Consider the following 17,649-nt stretch of genomic DNA (forward strand, 5'->3'; position numbering starts at 1 on the left):
TTTTTGCAAATAAACTATTTACAGTTTAAATGCTTTATTGACTTTTGTTGGAGAGAAGTGTTGAAACATTACAAAACAGTATTTCAATTAAATTTTTTATTGCAAAAATAACCATACACAATGTTGTACACAGAATTTATAAAATGACTGTACAGAATTAGTTTAGATTTCTCTCTCAGCAGTGCTCACGCGAAAGCAGACAGAGCCCACTGTTTGACATCTGTGGGGCATTGTGGGTATTTTTGCAGGGCCTCCATCACCTGTCCGTGTTCCAGCATTAATCTCATCAGCTGATACTCGCGCTGAACTTTACTGGCGGCACTATCGACCGCCCGCACCATCTCCAACTCAACCAGATGCTCAAAGGCCTGAGAACACACACGGGACAAAGCTTTCATTTAAAACTGCAAAAATGACACTAACACACAAGATTTTCTTATTAAAGAAACTTGATGATTTTTCATATCGTGAACAAGCTGTTACAATAAATAATCATGTCAATCAAAGACCCATTGTATTATGCCAACTTGCTGCTGGAAAAACAATGCAAACCGAAGAGATATTTACACGTGTGACCACCAGAGGGCAGGAAACAACAGTTCAGGAATGGTCACTTACCTTCATCACCACAGGCTTCTCAAATTTATGAATGGTGTGAGATTTTCTCTGAATGAACTTTGTAAACTCTGAGGAAGAGAATTACAACCGCATCATTGGACAGACATACCTAAAGCAATATCACACATAAAGTGCTATTATAACCTCACCAGTCATTTAAGAATAAAAATGCTAAAATGTATTTGTTAATGAAATGGTGAAGTAAAAAGAATGATTTGCTGTGGCAATGAAAGACGGTCTTTATTAAAAAAACATTCGGTGATGTCATACCGTTATGAACCATCTGGAAATTGAAGGGCTCTCCATCATACGTGTCATTGAGATGTTTCATGGCAATAATCAGACACAACTCCAGAACAGACAGACCTAGTAAAGGACATGCATATTTAGAGTGTGTTGGTGAGCAGATGATCAGGGCGTGTGTAAGATTCACTCTCACCGTGAAGGATATTTGCTTTAGAATCAGCCGAGATCAGTCGACTGGCCTCCAGGAGATCAGACTCACGCAGAGTCGAATGAGATGGAGAAACACGGATTACAGCCAGAAACTACAACGCACACAGATACACACACATGAACACACCAACACTGTTTCATCAACGCAACACCACCTCTGACAGCAGATGAGCAGATTACCAGCAGCGTGTACAGAGACCGGAAGTCTTTACTGGAGTTAAACTGCCTCCGTAAAATCTCCTCCACCGATTTATCTTCACATAATTTCTATAGAGAAAAATGAGAAACAAGAAAAAGCGAGTGGGAAAGAATGAATAAAACAATCTGTGACGGATGAATATAAGGCTAGAGTAATTGATCTATACATATTTGCCATTCACAGGGTTTCACATCAGTCAATCATAAGATCAACAGAAATGCTCTCGTCTGTGTTACTTCCAACACATGTGCACGGTTAATCGCGGTTACCACTAAATCATGCTGAAACCGAGCTGGCTGCGATAATGCAAGGTATCGATTATTTTATTGACGCGTAGCTTGTCTGTGAAGCACGGCTCTGGGATCAGTAGGAAATGCTGCTCGATCTAAAAGCAGCGCGAGTTTGAGTCGCTTATAACGTGCATTTAAAAAAGCAACACCCGTCAAACATGATCATTACACATATACTTTATTATCATAAAAATACCTGATGAGGCTTGAGGAACAGTGATAAAAACATGTCCTTACGCATTTCCTAGAACTACGTGTGTTATGGTCTTCTTCTGCAGCGCATATTTGGAGTTTCTGCACGAGAGCGCCCTCTGGCTTTCGGATGCAGCAGCATTTTACCGTACTGCACTCACAAATTGTGCATAAATCACGTGATATATATTTTCGGTTAATCGGGCAGAAGTCTTGAAATCAAATATTTTTGCAGTTTTTGTACCGTGACACTACGATTCCACTCGTCGCGGAATTTGGGATGTTGGAAATCCTGAGGTAAACTGAGCTGAGAGCCAACTGCCTCCACATACTGCGTAAAGGAGAGCGGGTTTAACAGATGAATCTGTCTGTGAGAGAATCTCGACTTCACTCGCTTCTCCAGAAGCTCCAACACATCCTGTGGAAGACAAAACAAAATGAATTGTAGACAAAGATGGGCGGCACAATGCACTTTGTGCATGGGCAAAATGTTAAAATATCTGATTAATAAAAGAACGAATTGTCGAGAGAGCAGACGCACCAGTCTGCAGGTGAGCCCCACCACAGCCACGGGCGCCTGCGCAGACTGAGACACATCCAGCAGATTATAAAGCAGCGTCTGGTTCTTATGATGAGCGAACAGATCAAACTCATCCAAGATGAACAGCACAGGACGACTACGGCTCTTATCACCTGACACAACACCAGAGAGAACTTCAAGATCTGGAAAAGAACAGACTGACTGTGGCAGCGGTAGATGTCTCACCACTCTTTAGAGCTTCTAGAAGAAACGCCAGATTCTCAGCAAAGCTCCCCTGAAACACAAGAACATCCAGAGGAAAAATGTCATGCCAACATTTGAGACTAACAGATACCTGCTGAATTTGAGCTTTAAATGACTTCAGATACTCACAAAGACTTTATCTCCTACGACGTTCTCTAGATGAAGCTGTCGAGTGATTTCCTTCAAAGCGATTTTATCATCCGTCTGCAGCAGACCTGCAATCACCAAACCATCACTGTTACCATGAGACGGTGTCATTTTCACCCCAAAATATTTTTTCATCCAGTCTGATAATCTGCTCACCATTCAGCTCCACTTGAAGAACATTCTTCTGCACTTCCTTGAGATTCATGAGCTCCCTCAGTACACAACCCAGGAGCTACATACACACATGCAAAACACGTGTGCAGGAACAACCAAGGACTCAATCAAATGGCTCAGAACATGGCAAAACAAAACAAGCAAGGAAACGAACAAATAAGTTTATGGAAAACAGAGGGTTTGGAGTATTAACGCACAAAATATTAAAACAACATTCGTTTTCAACATTACAAATTCAGCAATAACAATTTTAAGATATATAACAGTAATGTTTCTAAAGCAAATCAATTAGATTGACAGTGGGGCTGTGCAATTAATCGTAATTAATTGTAATCGTCAACTTGGCATTCAACTATTACAAAAAATAGAGGCAAAACTATTATTGTGCTACATTTCATTTTGCAAGGATCCTCTCTTTCTACTTGTGTTAAAGGGGTGGTGCAACAGTGTGTCATGCATTCTGACTTCTTTACAATGTTAAACGTGCTGTCTTCTCATGCTTAACATGGTCAACTTGTCAAAAAACGAGTTGGGCGTATTACGTAGTATTTCTGTGCTCGATACACTCTCCCAGCGATCGTACAGGTTTCAGAATGTTTTTCAAACATATCAAATTGTTTTGTAACAATTTTTCTTAGTCCCTTATTGGACAATTCTCCTGGAAAAAGCACGCGGCACGCCCACGTGGCAGCAAAGAGAGCAGGAGAAGGAGCATGCGCAGACGTCACTTTCACTTGTGTGCAGGAGAGAGAGAGAGAGCATACGTTCGCGAAGTTCAGGTGTTTGTTTGTTCACTGCATTTGGGTGATGAATGTTATATAAACGGTGGATATAACGCTCGATTTGGAGATCGTTTGAAACTGATATATGGAGCCGTCTCAGTGCTAAAAGATGCCGGACATGAACCGCATGCGGTGAGTGAAACTGGTGTCTGTGTTTTGTTGGCAATGGGTGCGCACTTGCTTTAGTTCAGCCTACGTACAGCTGTATCTATCTTTTATAAATTTGATCAAACTAAATACTCTTCGAAGATACGAAGTATGCGATACTACTCTATAGGTACTCAAGATTAATATGAGATTGGCAGAAACCGCGTGTGTTAGGGCCGCTTTAAATCCACAGCACACCCCTTTCTTTTACAACGGTGAAGCTGTGCTACTTACTTCTCTGTTGAATACAAAGTTTAAATGAAAAGGTTTCAAAAGTCACTGACTTTTCCGTAATCATGTCAAATAATTGTGATTTCAATATCGACCAAAATAACCGTGATAATGATTTCCTCATTGAAATTGTGTCCTCGGTTTTCTTTAAAAGCTTATGAACAATACGAGCTGTCACTCAACAGTAAGGGAGGGATATTTAAATGTAAAACTTTTACCATAGTTTTGCCAGCTCCACGTGGCCCAACAATGAGAACAGAGTTACTCTCTCCATGAACCGCTGTACGCCTCAAAAGCTCCAGCAAGTGCCTGAACACACACACAGGGTTAGTATTCAGATGCACCACAACACAGGGACATTGTGCACTAACCCACCTGTACTGTGACTCCAGACCCAAGGGTTGCTCCGGCAGCCTCTGGTGGCACAGTCTCTCACGCAGAATTTTTTGAGCCTGAAGAAAATAAAATTCAGAAAAACCCTCAAGATAAATACAAAATGAATATTACAGGAAACAGTTTATACGCCAAGCCGACATCAGGGTTTTTCCTGCATAGAGAAATTGGAGGCGGCCGCCTCCGTCAAATGTCGCGCCGCCTCAGGCTATCACCAAAATTAAGTTGCCAGTCTTCACAAGAAATGCTGCGTGATTTATCAGACTGTCATTTGTAACTGCAGTTGCGACATTACGCCACAGTGGAGGCGCTGTTTCGTTATCAGCACACTGAGGCACTAAAAGGAGTTGCAAGAGCCAGCCTGTGTTTCACAGCTGTTTGTTTTGCATCCAAGTACGTTTCATTTCTTGAAATTTATTCAATTAACATGACGTACCATTCAAATGTTTAGGGCCACTTACTCATTTTTCATTTATATTATACCAAAATAATCATTATACTGTGAAATAATTAATAATCTAATAAAATATTAAAAAACACAAATGTAACAACATCAAACAAAACTTATTAGATTTTGGCATCTTCAGTATAGTCACCATTCGCCTAGAATATGTAAAATGCTCTCCCACAATTTTATCAACCAACGTCTTAGGTTTTTTTTTAAACATTATTAAAGGAGTTCTCATGCATTCTGAAAGCATTCTGCTTCTTCATTACTCGGTCCAAATCATCCATATTTAATGGTGAATTACTCACCCTCAAGTCATTCTACAAATGTAAGACCTTCGTTTGTTTTCGGAACACAAATTAAGATCGTTTTGATGAGGTTTTCAACACACTTGCCTGCAGGTAACTCTGCAGGACAGTGGCCCACCAGTAGCCAGTTTGGAGATCCCTGATTTAGGTGATTCCTTCTTTTTCAGTTCATTCACCAAAAAGTCACAACATAATATACAGTTATAGTTTATAATCTGTTGTTGTGAACGAAATTGACTCATGCACTGGAGTGACATGGACTATTTTAATGATGTCTTTACAGACTGTCTTCTGTGCTTTGGGTTGCTGTGTATGGGGGAGTCAGAAAGCTCTTGGACCTCATCAAAACTTTGTGTTCTAAAGACTAACGAAGGTCGTACGGTTGTGGAACGACTTAAGAGTAAATAATGACAGAATTTTTGTTTTGTAATCAAATAAAACTTTAAACATTTAAGCATAGACATTTAAATAGTAAAATACAGATCATGATAAACATTTTAGTGACCCTAAACGTTTGACCAGAATGTGTATATTATAGAGTTATGCCAGAATTTAATAGAATAGACTGACCAGAGAGACGCATTGGGCGTCAGTAAAGGCTGTAGAGTTACGCTTGCTCGTCATCACCTACAAAACAAAACGCATATTTTAATAAGAAATAAAGTATTAGCAATATGATGCAAGTCATTCAATTAAACAGAGAAACATGATCAGATGCCCTTTTCCCTCATATGTTTTAAACTTTACAGATATCACAACACTGCTCAAATACACTGCATATAATAAAGCGTCTGCCAAATGAATAAATAAATAAATGTAAAGATATGTTTATCTTATAACGAACTACGTTACAAAATAAACTCACTTGTAACAATTAATAACCTACACAAATATTAATTAACCATCATCATATGTTGTAAACCACAGGACATTTAAAATTGCTCTTCCTAACTAACACAAGACGTAACGTTACCAGTTCCTTAAATTATTCGTACTTTTGGTCAATTAATTTCAAGGATGATGGTGCAGTTACGTGCTTTATTCAAACTATTAGTAATTAACGTAACGTTACACCACTTATGACAATAACACTTTGAAACCTTGCTTTTAAATATAACCATTTATAAACCAGTTCTTTTAAATAGTCATAAACTTCAAAGGTAACAGATTACGTTACGTTTAATTTTAAGGGTGATATCCCATGCTTTCTTGAGGTCAAGAAAACGGCATGTATGATATAATGCATGTCGGGCTTATCACGTATGTAATAAATTAAAGCTTATAAGAGCTCACCCGTTTGTCGTGAGATCTGGCGCCACTACTAGCAGTTTCCCAGTGTAGAACGTGTATTTCCGGACATGTGCAGAACATATTTGTGTGCAGCGTGATGGCGCTGACAGATGGCGCTGTTGCGTCCACAATACACAAACTCTCTTTAAATCCCATACAAATTACAGGATGACGCTGAGACTCACATGAACATTAAATTCAAAACAAAAAACATGAAAACCCCATATTTACGCACGTGGAAATAAGATGGCAAAAAGTGAAGGTGTTTTTGACAATATGAAAATGCCATTTGATAATAACTTCTTGTTTACTGAACTAGTGAACACTCGGTCTTTTCCTTATGGGATGGTCAGATTTGCCTGTAAGCATATTTTGGCATCTTTTAGTAGGTTTTTAATGGTTTCTTTTTTATGGTTTTGTTTTTTATTATACGGTTTTAACTTTTTTAAATTTGTTTATAGATTTCAGCCTATCATGTGCAGGCTGCAGCCATTGAGAGGCTTGTGGTGGCCATTGATGTTAAATGTAATTGCTATATTTATCCATCGGATGTCGCTAAAATCAAAAGTAGAGACTTTCAAAAACAAAAATCAAAAACAAAAGACTTTTGTCACTGTGTTTTAATTAGTGGAATTGAAAATTCTTCTGAAAAGCTTTTAATTTGTACTTTTTGTACTTTTTTGTTTTACATTCAAAATGTAGAGGTTTTATACGTAAATGAAATGACACATAAAAAATGCATGATTTGAGTGTTTTAAAATTTACAGCTGTTTGCTTTTTCTTTCAGCATCGTCCATCAGGGAGGGTTAAGAATCGATCATTATTTCGAGTCCTCTCTCTCACAGCAACATTGTTTAAATGGAATGCACTTAACCATACCTACATTAGTCAAAGAAACATGCTTCACATACATGCAAAGCCTCTTGTGCATGTAGACACACCCTCCAGTGGGGTCTGGAGGGCTTGAAGCAAAAAAAATGAATAAAATGGCACAAATTTGAAGTATGGAGGGGAAAATGCATCTTAACAAAACTATTAACTACATCTAATTAGGTCATATATAATAATAGGCCTATTTTACATATTGCAATTTTATGAATATTTTTTTGTAATTGTCGTATTTCATATAATAAACCATTTCTTAAATGGTCAAAAAATCCTTCATAATGTTCAAACATATGCCTATAATCATCACAAACGGCAAATAACCAATTTTGGCTCTGACCCCCAAAAATGTGTCAACATCAAATGGAACTAAAACATGTATAGACAAAATTGAACAACATTACATGATGCAGCCATTGTCTTATTAACTATTTTGCTCAATAAACAGATTTGACACTTAAAGGACTGAAGAGACATTGTGTTTATTTTGCATTCACCTGATTTACCCTCATGCCACCTTCTTAGTGAATTCTTAATGAGAACACAATACGCTTATAAAGCTGAAATAGATACTGCCCTTCTCTAAAGTTTTATCCACCGGTGTTGCTGTGTTACTTTGGAAACCTGAGTTATTGACACATTATTTCATCTCATATTTCATTTGTTCTCATATTTCATTTGTTCGGTTTCATTTCTCCCCTGGTTTATTAACATGCTGAGGCTGCTCCAGTATCCAAAAAACTCTTATACAAGGTTAGAGGGTGTGTTTTGAATATTTGTTTTTAGTTATTCAAAGTGGCAGCTTGTAGCACAGTAGTAGCCTACCTTAGAAATGATTAGCTGTGGTGTGTGTTAAACAAAGTGTTTTTGTTTGTTTATAAAGATCGTGAAAACTCCTAGGACATTGCCATAAGGGGTCTGTCGTGGCTGAAATGTGGTAAAAAAATAAAGCAAGAACTGAAACCTAGAATTGGCTGCATACATGCCTCAGGGAGGACAACAAAAGGTCACGTGATTCATTTGTTAAGGTGTTATTTACATTACTTTACAAACAGACAACCTGAAAAGAAAAACTCTCAGCTGTCATTGTGATAAATGAACTTGTACCAACCTGTTTGCTGTCAGATAAGTAAGTCACATTATTATTTTGCTCAGTGAACTGTAGTCAACAGGCACTGCGTAGGCTCCTTTTACATGCTTTCACGACCATCACTAAAAACCAAAAGCTAAAAATAGCACGCAGTGCAACAGCCTAACACGAAGAGTCTCTGTAAGTATTGTAATCTTTCTGATTGTTTATTTTCAGCTGTCTCTGATACAGAATTATGTACTTATGCAAAGGCTGCATTTTCAAAACAGTTTCCTATATATACATGGAAATCATAAAAAATATTTGATTCATTTTCTACATGTATGCATTTTTGAGATACATTGCATATTAAATATTTGTATAGGTTGTATAGTGGTATATACTGTAGAAGCTTTATAATGTTTTTAATGTAAACTTAATATACATTATAGAGTGAGTGTTTGGTGAAACTTAATTTTGTAGACGTTTGGCCAAATGCACTTACTGCATGTATGATTCAGCAGGAGCAAGGCTAGACACACATAGCAAGTATCCTGCTATTACTACTCAGGGGGAGGGAATGACTAAATTTATTAAATAGCACTAATTCTTTTACAAGACATGAGCTAGGTGTTATCTTCTGATGTTATATTGCCAACTTGCAACAACTAGTTGGATTTCTACTGTGAAGCATTTTACGAAGAATTTATGCTGTAATCGTGTTAATGAGTCACGTCTGTGAAATAAAGTGACCGCCATGTTTTATTTGTTGGGGTGTGTCAGCATACAGATTAATTCATGGTTTCTCCATGAATAATCTTTGAGCTAGGGGGTTCTGCTGCAACTCTAACTCTCTGTTCTTAGTCCAAAAGTTGTCAAGGATATTTATTTTTCTGCAAAGTAAAATTAGCATGTAAACAGTGTGTTCCACATTAGTAGCCTACTTTAGAAATGATTTAGCTTTACCTGATTTTTCTTCTTTGTACATTGCAATAAGGGTCCTGTCGTGGCTGAAATGTGGTCAAAATACAAAGCGAGACCTTAAATCGAGATCTGGCTGCATACAGGCCTCATTGTATATATTAAAATGATCAAGACACGTGATTTATTTGTTAAGGTGTTATTTGCATAACTTTACAAACAACCTGAGAAGAAAAGCTCTTGGCTGTCTTCATGATAAATTAACCTGTACTCACTATGAAAAACAAGAAAAATTAGCATTTACACAGTAGCACAAATAAACAATGTGTTTAATGTGTGTAAGTAAACATTTATGTAGACACAAACAAGATTTTGCTGCATTCTGCCAAATCTATAATCTCTACAGATTTCTGAGGACTGTGCATGAACCAGAAAAAATAAACTCATTAAATGTACTCTCCTTTGTAAAACTGCAATTCTTTTACATTTTATTGAATAATAGTAGCTTTAAAGTATTTCAAAAACACCTTTATATGTGCAAGTGTGCAGAACATTCATGTGTGTTGTGAAACGGACCTCTAGTGACAAAATGGTGAATTACTAACTACTTATTACTCTGTGTGGATTTGAACAAGATTATTCCTATGACTTTTCTGGTCAAAATTTTAGAATCTGATGCTTCATAATACAAGATACAGTAAGAGAAGAAAATAAGACATGTGGATAGCTGAAAACATACAAAAGTGGTAAGTAAAAACGATTTGAAACTATTGTGTGATTTTTACCTGCAGACATCTGCAATTTATTTAAATAATCTGTTATGTAAATAAATCAAAATGAATTGACATTACTATGTTCTGTTTGTAGTAACAATGCAGGATCTGATCTGAGTTTGGCATTTGCTTACAGTAGGCGGTCACACTGCATAAACAAGTGGCCCCTTAGAGGGGTCCTTTAATATGATTTCACTTTTTTAACTCTTTAGTTAGTGTGCAACGTTGCTGACTGAGCATAAACAACGTCTGCAAAGTTACAACGTTCAAAGTTCTCAGCAAAGGGAGATATTCTCTTCAACAGAAATAGCTTTTTAAGGACTACAATGAGCGGCTCAGGGACTACAACAAGCTTCCTCCAGGGTTAGCGACATCACAAACCCCAAAATGAACATGATACCTGCCCCCAGGAACATGCAACAAAGGGGCTGAGGCCACATTGGGCTTCTTTAGAGAGAATCTATTGACAGAAATACAATATAATATACATGTGTTCAACACACAAACTATGTGTTCAGAGGTGTAAAAAGACCTTACATAATGAAGCGTCATGTTTTTCTTACCTTAGAATGAGCTATTTCTGTCTAGATACACCGCGGGTCCCCTTGCATGGAATTCGCCATGTTGTTTCTGTAGCCCTAAACGAAAAAAACTGCTCTACAGAGTGCGTTTCGTAAATATGTTATCTCATTCGGGAAAGATGTGAAAACGTGACGACATCTTAATCCTCTTTCAGCCATAGTGCTTCGAAAGGGAGGGGTGGAGTGATCGGTTGGTTGCAATTCACAACCTCACGCTGTGCTCACACCAAACGCGAAGCATCGCATTCCTCGTTCAACTTGCGGGAATAGTTCATTATTTTCGTGTGAGTGAGGCAAAAGGGTGTCTTCACATGTCCGGAAGTGTCAAACAATAAGTGTCAATGAGCTCTTCACAGATATTTCTCAGGTTAACATTTTTCAACTTGCGCGAAAGATGTGATTGGAGCGCGTCTGCATTGCTAGGCGAAAATTCGCGTACTTGCATTGACTTTGTTTGTAATTTACTCACACAAATCACTTAATAAACGTTTGGTGTGAACCCCCCATCACCGCAAGTTTAAAAAAATGACACAATTGTCCTTTAAAGTCCTGCTTGCGAATGTCTCCTAGTCCATATGCTTGTTTTATTATCCAACTTGCGTGCAAATTGATAAGACTGAACTGATGCTACTGTTATTACTGTTTAAGTAGTCTTGTGTAGCCAGACCTTCATACTGAAGGTCTGGGATCTTTGGTCACTTTCTTTGGCAAAGGCCCACCCAAGAGTCCATATGACTGACAGATAAAGCAACCAATTAAGTTTCGTTTTGTGCTCCGTCATGTTTAGAGACGTGGAAATAACAGAACGGTGTACATTCAAGAACATGTCAAAAGTTAACAGCAACAACAATGATTAGAAGTGTATGCCGTGATCTTCACAAACTTTTGAGAATTAAGCGTTTCGTTGATCATAATGAATTCTTATTGCAAGTGATGTAAACACAACAGCTTACTACTTCGATCAGATGTATGCGCACGTCTCCCAGAAATCCTGTAAAATTCAACCAATCAGATGACGACTTCAAACGTGCTGAAGTGTTTCCAGAAAAGTGTGCCTTCTGCATCAGACATTCAGCCAACGGTCCGTGGGTGTGACGTCTGAGGCTGAGACTACGGTTTAAGTAACCGGTCTGAAGCACAATCTTTTCATTTGAGAGGCCAATCTGTCATATCCTTCACCTTAGTAGGGAAATCGTGATCTCTAACAAAGACTAACGTTTGCACAGGCACACTTTCACACACTAGCAGGCCTCTGTTACAATTTTGAGTTCAACATCAATCTGCTTGTTGAATTGACGAGGTTAAACTGATGCATTCTTAGGAGTTCATAAAGATGTGTCACTACACCAAAAAATGCTTTGATCTCATTATTTTTTTTGTTTGTTTCAGAAAGCTTTTTCAGCTATGAGTCAAAAGACAGAGCTTCCTCATCAAGTGGAGGAGTGGACAAGAGAGCATGTTCATTACTGGTTAACTCAAGTTATTAACGTGGATAAAAAACATGCAGATAAATTGTATGAGGAAGAAGTATCTGGGGAAGAACTGGCTTGTTACCAGCCCAAACATCTGCAAGAAGTTGGTATTAAGCATGGCCCTGCTGTTAAAATTATTACCAGATTTAATGAGCTAAAAACACTTAATGATAATGAATCAGATTCTGAGTCTTCAGAACACTGCCAAACACAGAAAACAAAAGCCATGCAAGACACAACAGTGGAAGTCAAAGGAAATGTTTTAACAGATCAAACACCAACATCTAAGATAAAATCGGGGAAAACGAGAAAATCTAAACGTCGAAGAAAAAAATCTATGGATAGCCCACCGAAACTGGAAGAAGCTTTAATGGATAACACTACTCCGAGGAGAAATCCTTTAGAAGAAACCCAACCAAAAGATCTCCTGCAAATGGCCTCTTCCCAAAAGAATCTTGCAGGATCTTCCAGTAGACAATCCTCCAAGACTGAACAAAAAGAGTCAGTTAACCCCAAAACACTGGTCACTGTTGATAAGCATGAAGCCTGTCAAAATAAAAAGATTATATTGGATCCACTACCCTTGAGACACTCATGTAGTCTCTTTCCATTTGATCAGAACTCTGCTTCTCATCGATACATTCAAAACTACACTTTACCACCAGAGACAGGACCAGGCAATCTGATAGATCCAGTTCATGAGTACAAGTTTATGGGCAGAACTGATGATATTCATGTGATGAAGAAGAAGTTCAATAAAGAGACATTTCGCTTTGCAGCTGGATGTATGAATGCTCGGACCAATGGTACCATTCACTTTGGTGTAGCAGATTCCAAGGATACTGAATATGTTCATGGCGAGATCATTGGGGTCAGTGTTGAAAACAGGGACATCATCATTGACCACTTTAATCAGGGGATGAAATCGTACTTTGAAGGTCACACAGATGAAGCAAACGCGTGCATCAGACAGCCACGCTTTGTAGAACTACTGTGCCCTGACGGCAAGTTATCTGGTAAATATGTTATAGAAGTGGATGTTGTTCCATCCCACAGTGTAGTTCAGGGTAAGCTGTTTTACATTCAGACACTGGATGAGGACAATCAATGGAAAAAGAGCAAAGGAAACTCACTCTTTGTCAGAGAGGGAGCTGCAACCCGAGATATCTGTAAAATCGGTAATCCAAAAGAGTTACAATCTGAAATGGCTAAGAAGAATAAACAAATGAATGCTCTGGACAACAGGAGAAGGCAGGCAGAAAAGAGACCTGAAAGTAAAACAACATCAAACCAGGGGGAAAAGCTGAAGAATCTGTTAGCTTTTGGAGGAAACCGTCTTGGTTATTATGACTACTACATCATTGTAACAAACAAAAGCCATGATGAACAACTCCAGCATCTTCAGTTCATGACAACATTGAAACTGTTTTGCGTACTGGACTTTGATCCAAACTCTGCAGTAAGCGGGACCTGCCATAGCTACACAAAAGTGCGAATTGCAAATCTTCACAATCCAAGGCAGCTCCTTGGGGATCCAGGAACTGTCGCAAAAGATCTCAACTTATACAAACAAACAAGTTGGGTATTTTGCAATGGCAGAGAAGACCTCAGCAATGAATCTGACATGCCACTCCGACCAAGTGACTGGTTAACAAACAAAGCAGGAGAAGTACAAGATGTGATCTCATTCCTGTGCAACTCCGACACTCTTCCAAGAGGACGATTCTTAGTCATATTCCTCCTCCTGTCAACTGTTGAGGCCATGAATGATCCAATCTTTGACACATTCATGTCATTTTATAAAAACATTGGGGGGGCTGAGGGCATTTTGAGTATTTGCACTTCGGATACTTCCTTTCAGAAATGGAGAGATTTCATTCAAGCCAGATGTGAACATGACATAAGTCAGCGGAGTATATATGACCTGGAGCTCAGTGAAATCAACGGAACAATACTGAAATTAGGACAGAATAAGTCAACCGCTGAGAGACTTCTTCCATCTGCTGAAGGAAGTTCAGTGGTTCTCCAAAAAAGAGATGAGGACCTTACGCCTTCTCTCGATGTCCTTTGTGAAAATGAGTGTGAGAATGAGTTTGATGAGGATAGTGAAGAATTCAAAGAGTTCAAACTCAAAACAGAAGCTGAATTCTATAGAGGGGACAAGGTGAAATGGTGGAATTTCTATTTCTCTGAAAAAAGTACAGGAAGCCAATTCATTAAACGGGACAAATATGACACACTTAAACGTATGATCGAATCAAAAGCAAAAAATCCAACAAGCACATGTGTTATGCTGAATCTTTTTCATCAACCTGGTTGTGGAGGCACCACCTTAGCTATGCATGTCATGTGGAGTTTAAGAAAGGATTTCCGTTGTGCTGTACTAAAAGATAACACTGTTTCCAAACTTAACGTAGCACAAGAAGTTGTCTACTTGGTACGTTGTGGAAAAACTGAGACCTCACGGATAACGCCGGCACTTTTGTTAGTTGATGACTCTGAGGAGACAGAAAACACAGAGGAGCTTCAGCACTGCACAAGAAAAATTCTTGATGAAATATGTCCAAGTGCACTTGTTGTCATTTTGAATTGTCTACGTTCAAATAACCCAAAAGTTAGATGGTCAAGCAGTGTCATTGAGAGTCAGTTCATGACAGCAACACTGTCAAAAGAAGAACAGGATGCCTTTGAGACGAAACTGAAGGAACTTCAAGAAACACATGAGAAACCAGAAAATTTCTACAGTTTCATGATCATGAAATCAAACTTCAGCCAGGAGTATGTTACAAATGTTGCTCGTAACATCTTGAAAGATCTTGACATTGAAAGCAAACAAGCACAACTTCTCTCAATCTTGGCATTACTGAATTCCTATGTGGCTGATTCAGCAATTTCTGTGTCATTATGTGAAGACTTTCTGGGCATTAACATGACTTTACGATGGAAGAAGACTGTTATGGAAGAAATGCAACCTCAGTCGTGCTTGCTTATTGAAGTTGAAGCCGAATGTGGCATGCACAAAGCAATACGTTTTGTTCATCAACAGATTGCGAAAGAGTGTGTCAACGAGTTAGAGAAGACACACAACAGCCCAAGATCTGATATAGTCAGCAATTTGTTGCATTGTGACTTGTTTTTCAAAAGAGGCATAGGAAAAGACCAACTCTTACAATCAATGAAAAACATGTTGATCACCCGGCAACGCAAGACAGAAGGTGATGAGAAAGACACTCTGTTTTCACCTTTAATTGAGGACATCAACCAGAATGATGGGCTGAAAAAAATCCAAGACATCTTTACAGAAGCATCCAAACGATTTGATAAGGACTTTGCAATCCCACAAGCTTTAGCAAGACATTTCTATCTGAAAGAAAAAAACTTTGCTCAAGCAAAGGACTGGGCAAACAAAGCTAAAACCATCAAAGAGAGTTCATATACGCTTGACACTGTTGGCCAGGTCTCTAGAAGTGAACTGAAACATAAAATTGACAACAAAAAGCAAAGCAAACACATTACAACCGATGATTTGAAAGAATATCTTGATCTAGCTAAGGATGCGATAAATGCTTTCCAAAGAGCTCAAGTTTTGGCAATGACAGATGATGTTCATGAGGAGACACGAAAATCACGCACCTACAATATATCTGGATACATGAGCGAGATTGACATTGCTATGACCGTCTTTGGCTTTGTAAAGGGACTGCCATTGTTTGATGAGAGGGACAGCATGAAAGATTACTACATTCAGCAGTTTTTCAAGGGCAAAATATCTATAACAAGCATTCCCATAAACCAGAGTGATGCCAACAACAAAATGTTGAATGTTCTTAAGGACAATGAAACATTCCTTGTTTCTTTGAGGACTCAAGTAGACAAAGCATTTGAGTTCCTTGAAATATTCTTTACTTACACAAGAGAAAAAGGCATTGTTGACAAAGAAAAGCAGCTTAAAAACAGAACAAAGCTTTCAGAGCACTTTAAAAACTACATCCACCTATTTTGCCCATCATCGGAGGAAAAGATAAGTGAGAAAAAACACAAACCCAAACTTAGCATGAACATGGAAATTGAGGAATGTCGAATGTTCCTGGAAGAAACCAGAGCAAACAATTTCCCCAGAATTCTTCAATTTCTGGAGTTCAGAAAGAACATGATTGAGCAAATTGTTGAAAAACATTCCTTCATATACAAGAATTGTACCAAATCACTCAAGGACAAAACAAATCATTTGCTTGCACACATAATTCTTAAGCTGAATAAACCAAAGTCCCCATTAGCAAAACTCCCAAAGGAACTTATTGGTCTTTTGAAAGAAATCCTGCAAGAAGCTGGCACACAACATCAACATCCAGAACCATACTACCTTGCTCTACTGTTGCTGTGGCCCGGAAACGACCCCCCTGACACCAGAATAACTACATATGCGGGAATGATCAAAAAATCCTCCAAAAAACAACTCTTACACATTTTCAGAGTCAGAAACCCCATTGCCCACTTCTATCTGGGAAAGGCAGACGGATTAGAAAGACTGCTTCCCAAATCAGCCCTAGACAGCGACTTCAGTAACCTAAGAGACCGCAATGTTCTATGGCAGAATGCAGACATTTTCAAGGAACAGGCGATTAAAGACAAGCTCCTCAGAGTACACGGCACAATCGAGGAAGGTGAGCTTTATGCAGAGTACGGCAAGCTGAAGATTCCTGTGCGTCCCACCTACCTAGGTGGAATAAGAAGTGGTCACAGTACAGAAAGAGTTACTTTCTACGTAGGCTTTGCTATTGATGGACCGCTTGCCTACGATGTTCAATATGCAGACAGGTAGATAAATACATAAACCCATCAAGGCATGATGTCTAATCCAAACAATACAGTTATTATCTGTTGTTACTACACACAAATGTTTTAGAATGTGGTAAGTAACCTCTCAAGAAACTGGGTAACCTGATCTGCTTTTCAGAATTTAACATCACTTATTGATAACAAAACTTTCACTATTACGCTCATTTTCATTTTGCATATTAAATGCTAACAAAATACAAGCGTAGCGAGGAAGGCGGGACGAGAGCCGTGGGGCAGGAAGGCGGGGCGAGAGCCGTGGGGCAGGAAGGCGGGGCCGGTGGCGTGAGTGATAATGAGTATCAGCTGTACGCGCACCGGTCCCGCATGCCTCACGGGGAGCTAGGGAGTATAAGAGGGCACTTAGCACGAGCGACGGGACTGCAGAGGAGAGAGGACCGGGCCCGGAAATGTTAAGTTTTATTTATGTTTGTGTGGCCGGCAGTCGACCGTGAGGTGGCTACCGGCCTTTTACTTCCGTGTTATTGTTTGTATAATGAACATGATGTCTATACAAAGACTTCTGAGACAGCATTGACCTTGTTTCATTGCAAATATCACACAAGTAGTATGGGTTTTATAATACTATACAGAGAGAGAGACATTCAAAAGTGACAAACCACTTTTGAATGTCATCAGTGACCAACCAAGTT

At 38.7% G+C, this 17,649-nt stretch overlaps 2 protein-coding genes across 5 annotated transcripts; one reads left to right on the forward strand and one right to left on the reverse strand.

Annotated features, from left to right (window-relative positions):
* Positions 1 to 81: 81 nt before the first annotated feature.
* Positions 82 to 8,573, reverse strand: orc4 (origin recognition complex, subunit 4). Of its 2 annotated transcripts, none has more exons than XM_057337467.1 (14): positions 8,456 to 8,573; positions 5,740 to 5,796; positions 4,396 to 4,472; positions 4,239 to 4,329; positions 2,843 to 2,918; positions 2,669 to 2,754; positions 2,522 to 2,570; positions 2,297 to 2,448; positions 2,000 to 2,173; positions 1,255 to 1,341; positions 1,058 to 1,166; positions 889 to 984; positions 619 to 686; positions 82 to 368 (listed from the first exon to the last, which is right to left on the reverse strand). In XM_057337467.1, the coding sequence occupies exons 2-14, from the start codon at positions 5,791 to 5,793 to the stop codon at positions 186 to 188; spliced, it is 1,302 nt and encodes a 433-aa protein (XP_057193450.1). In that variant the 5' UTR covers positions 5,794 to 5,796; positions 8,456 to 8,573; the 3' UTR covers positions 82 to 185. The 2 variants fall into 2 exon arrangements, with proteins under 2 accessions (XP_057193450.1, XP_057193449.1); XM_057337466.1 differs by lacking the exon at positions 8,456 to 8,573 and adding an exon at positions 6,463 to 6,517.
* LOC130556442 (sterile alpha motif domain-containing protein 9-like) lies at positions 8,239 to 17,273 on the forward strand. Of its 3 annotated transcripts, none has more exons than XM_057337463.1 (3): positions 8,239 to 8,473; positions 10,004 to 10,080; positions 12,078 to 17,273. In XM_057337463.1, the coding sequence occupies exon 3, from the start codon at positions 12,093 to 12,095 to the stop codon at positions 16,980 to 16,982; it is 4,890 nt and encodes a 1,629-aa protein (XP_057193446.1). In that variant the 5' UTR covers positions 8,239 to 8,473; positions 10,004 to 10,080; positions 12,078 to 12,092; the 3' UTR covers positions 16,983 to 17,273. The 3 variants fall into 3 exon arrangements, with proteins under 3 accessions (XP_057193446.1, XP_057193444.1, XP_057193445.1); XM_057337461.1 differs by lacking the exon at positions 8,239 to 8,473 and adding an exon at positions 8,501 to 8,614; XM_057337462.1 differs by lacking the exons at positions 8,239 to 8,473; positions 10,004 to 10,080 and adding an exon at positions 8,514 to 8,614.
* The last annotated feature ends 376 nt before the right edge of the window (positions 17,274 to 17,649 follow it).

The sequence above is a fragment of the Triplophysa rosa genome, linkage group LG7 (assembly GCF_024868665.1).
Source record: "Triplophysa rosa linkage group LG7, Trosa_1v2, whole genome shotgun sequence".
Lineage (NCBI taxonomy): Eukaryota > Metazoa > Chordata > Actinopteri > Cypriniformes > Nemacheilidae > Triplophysa > Triplophysa rosa.

Coding starts and splice junctions, on each gene's coding strand:
- orc4 (XM_057337467.1), bottom strand. CDS start 5,793: ATGACGAGCAAGCGTAACTCTACAGCCTTTACTGACGCCCAATGCGTC. Junction 4,330..4,395: donor GGTCTGGAGTCACAGTACAG/GTGGGTTAGTGC, acceptor GTGTGTGTTCAG/GCACTTGCTGGAGCTTTTGA. Junction 2,571..2,668: donor TCGTAGGAGATAAAGTCTTT/GTGAGTATCTGA, acceptor CTTGTGTTTCAG/GGGAGCTTTGCTGAGAATCT.
- LOC130556442 (XM_057337463.1), top strand. CDS start 12,093: ATGAGTCAAAAGACAGAGCTTCCTCATCAAGTGGAGGAGTGGACAAGA.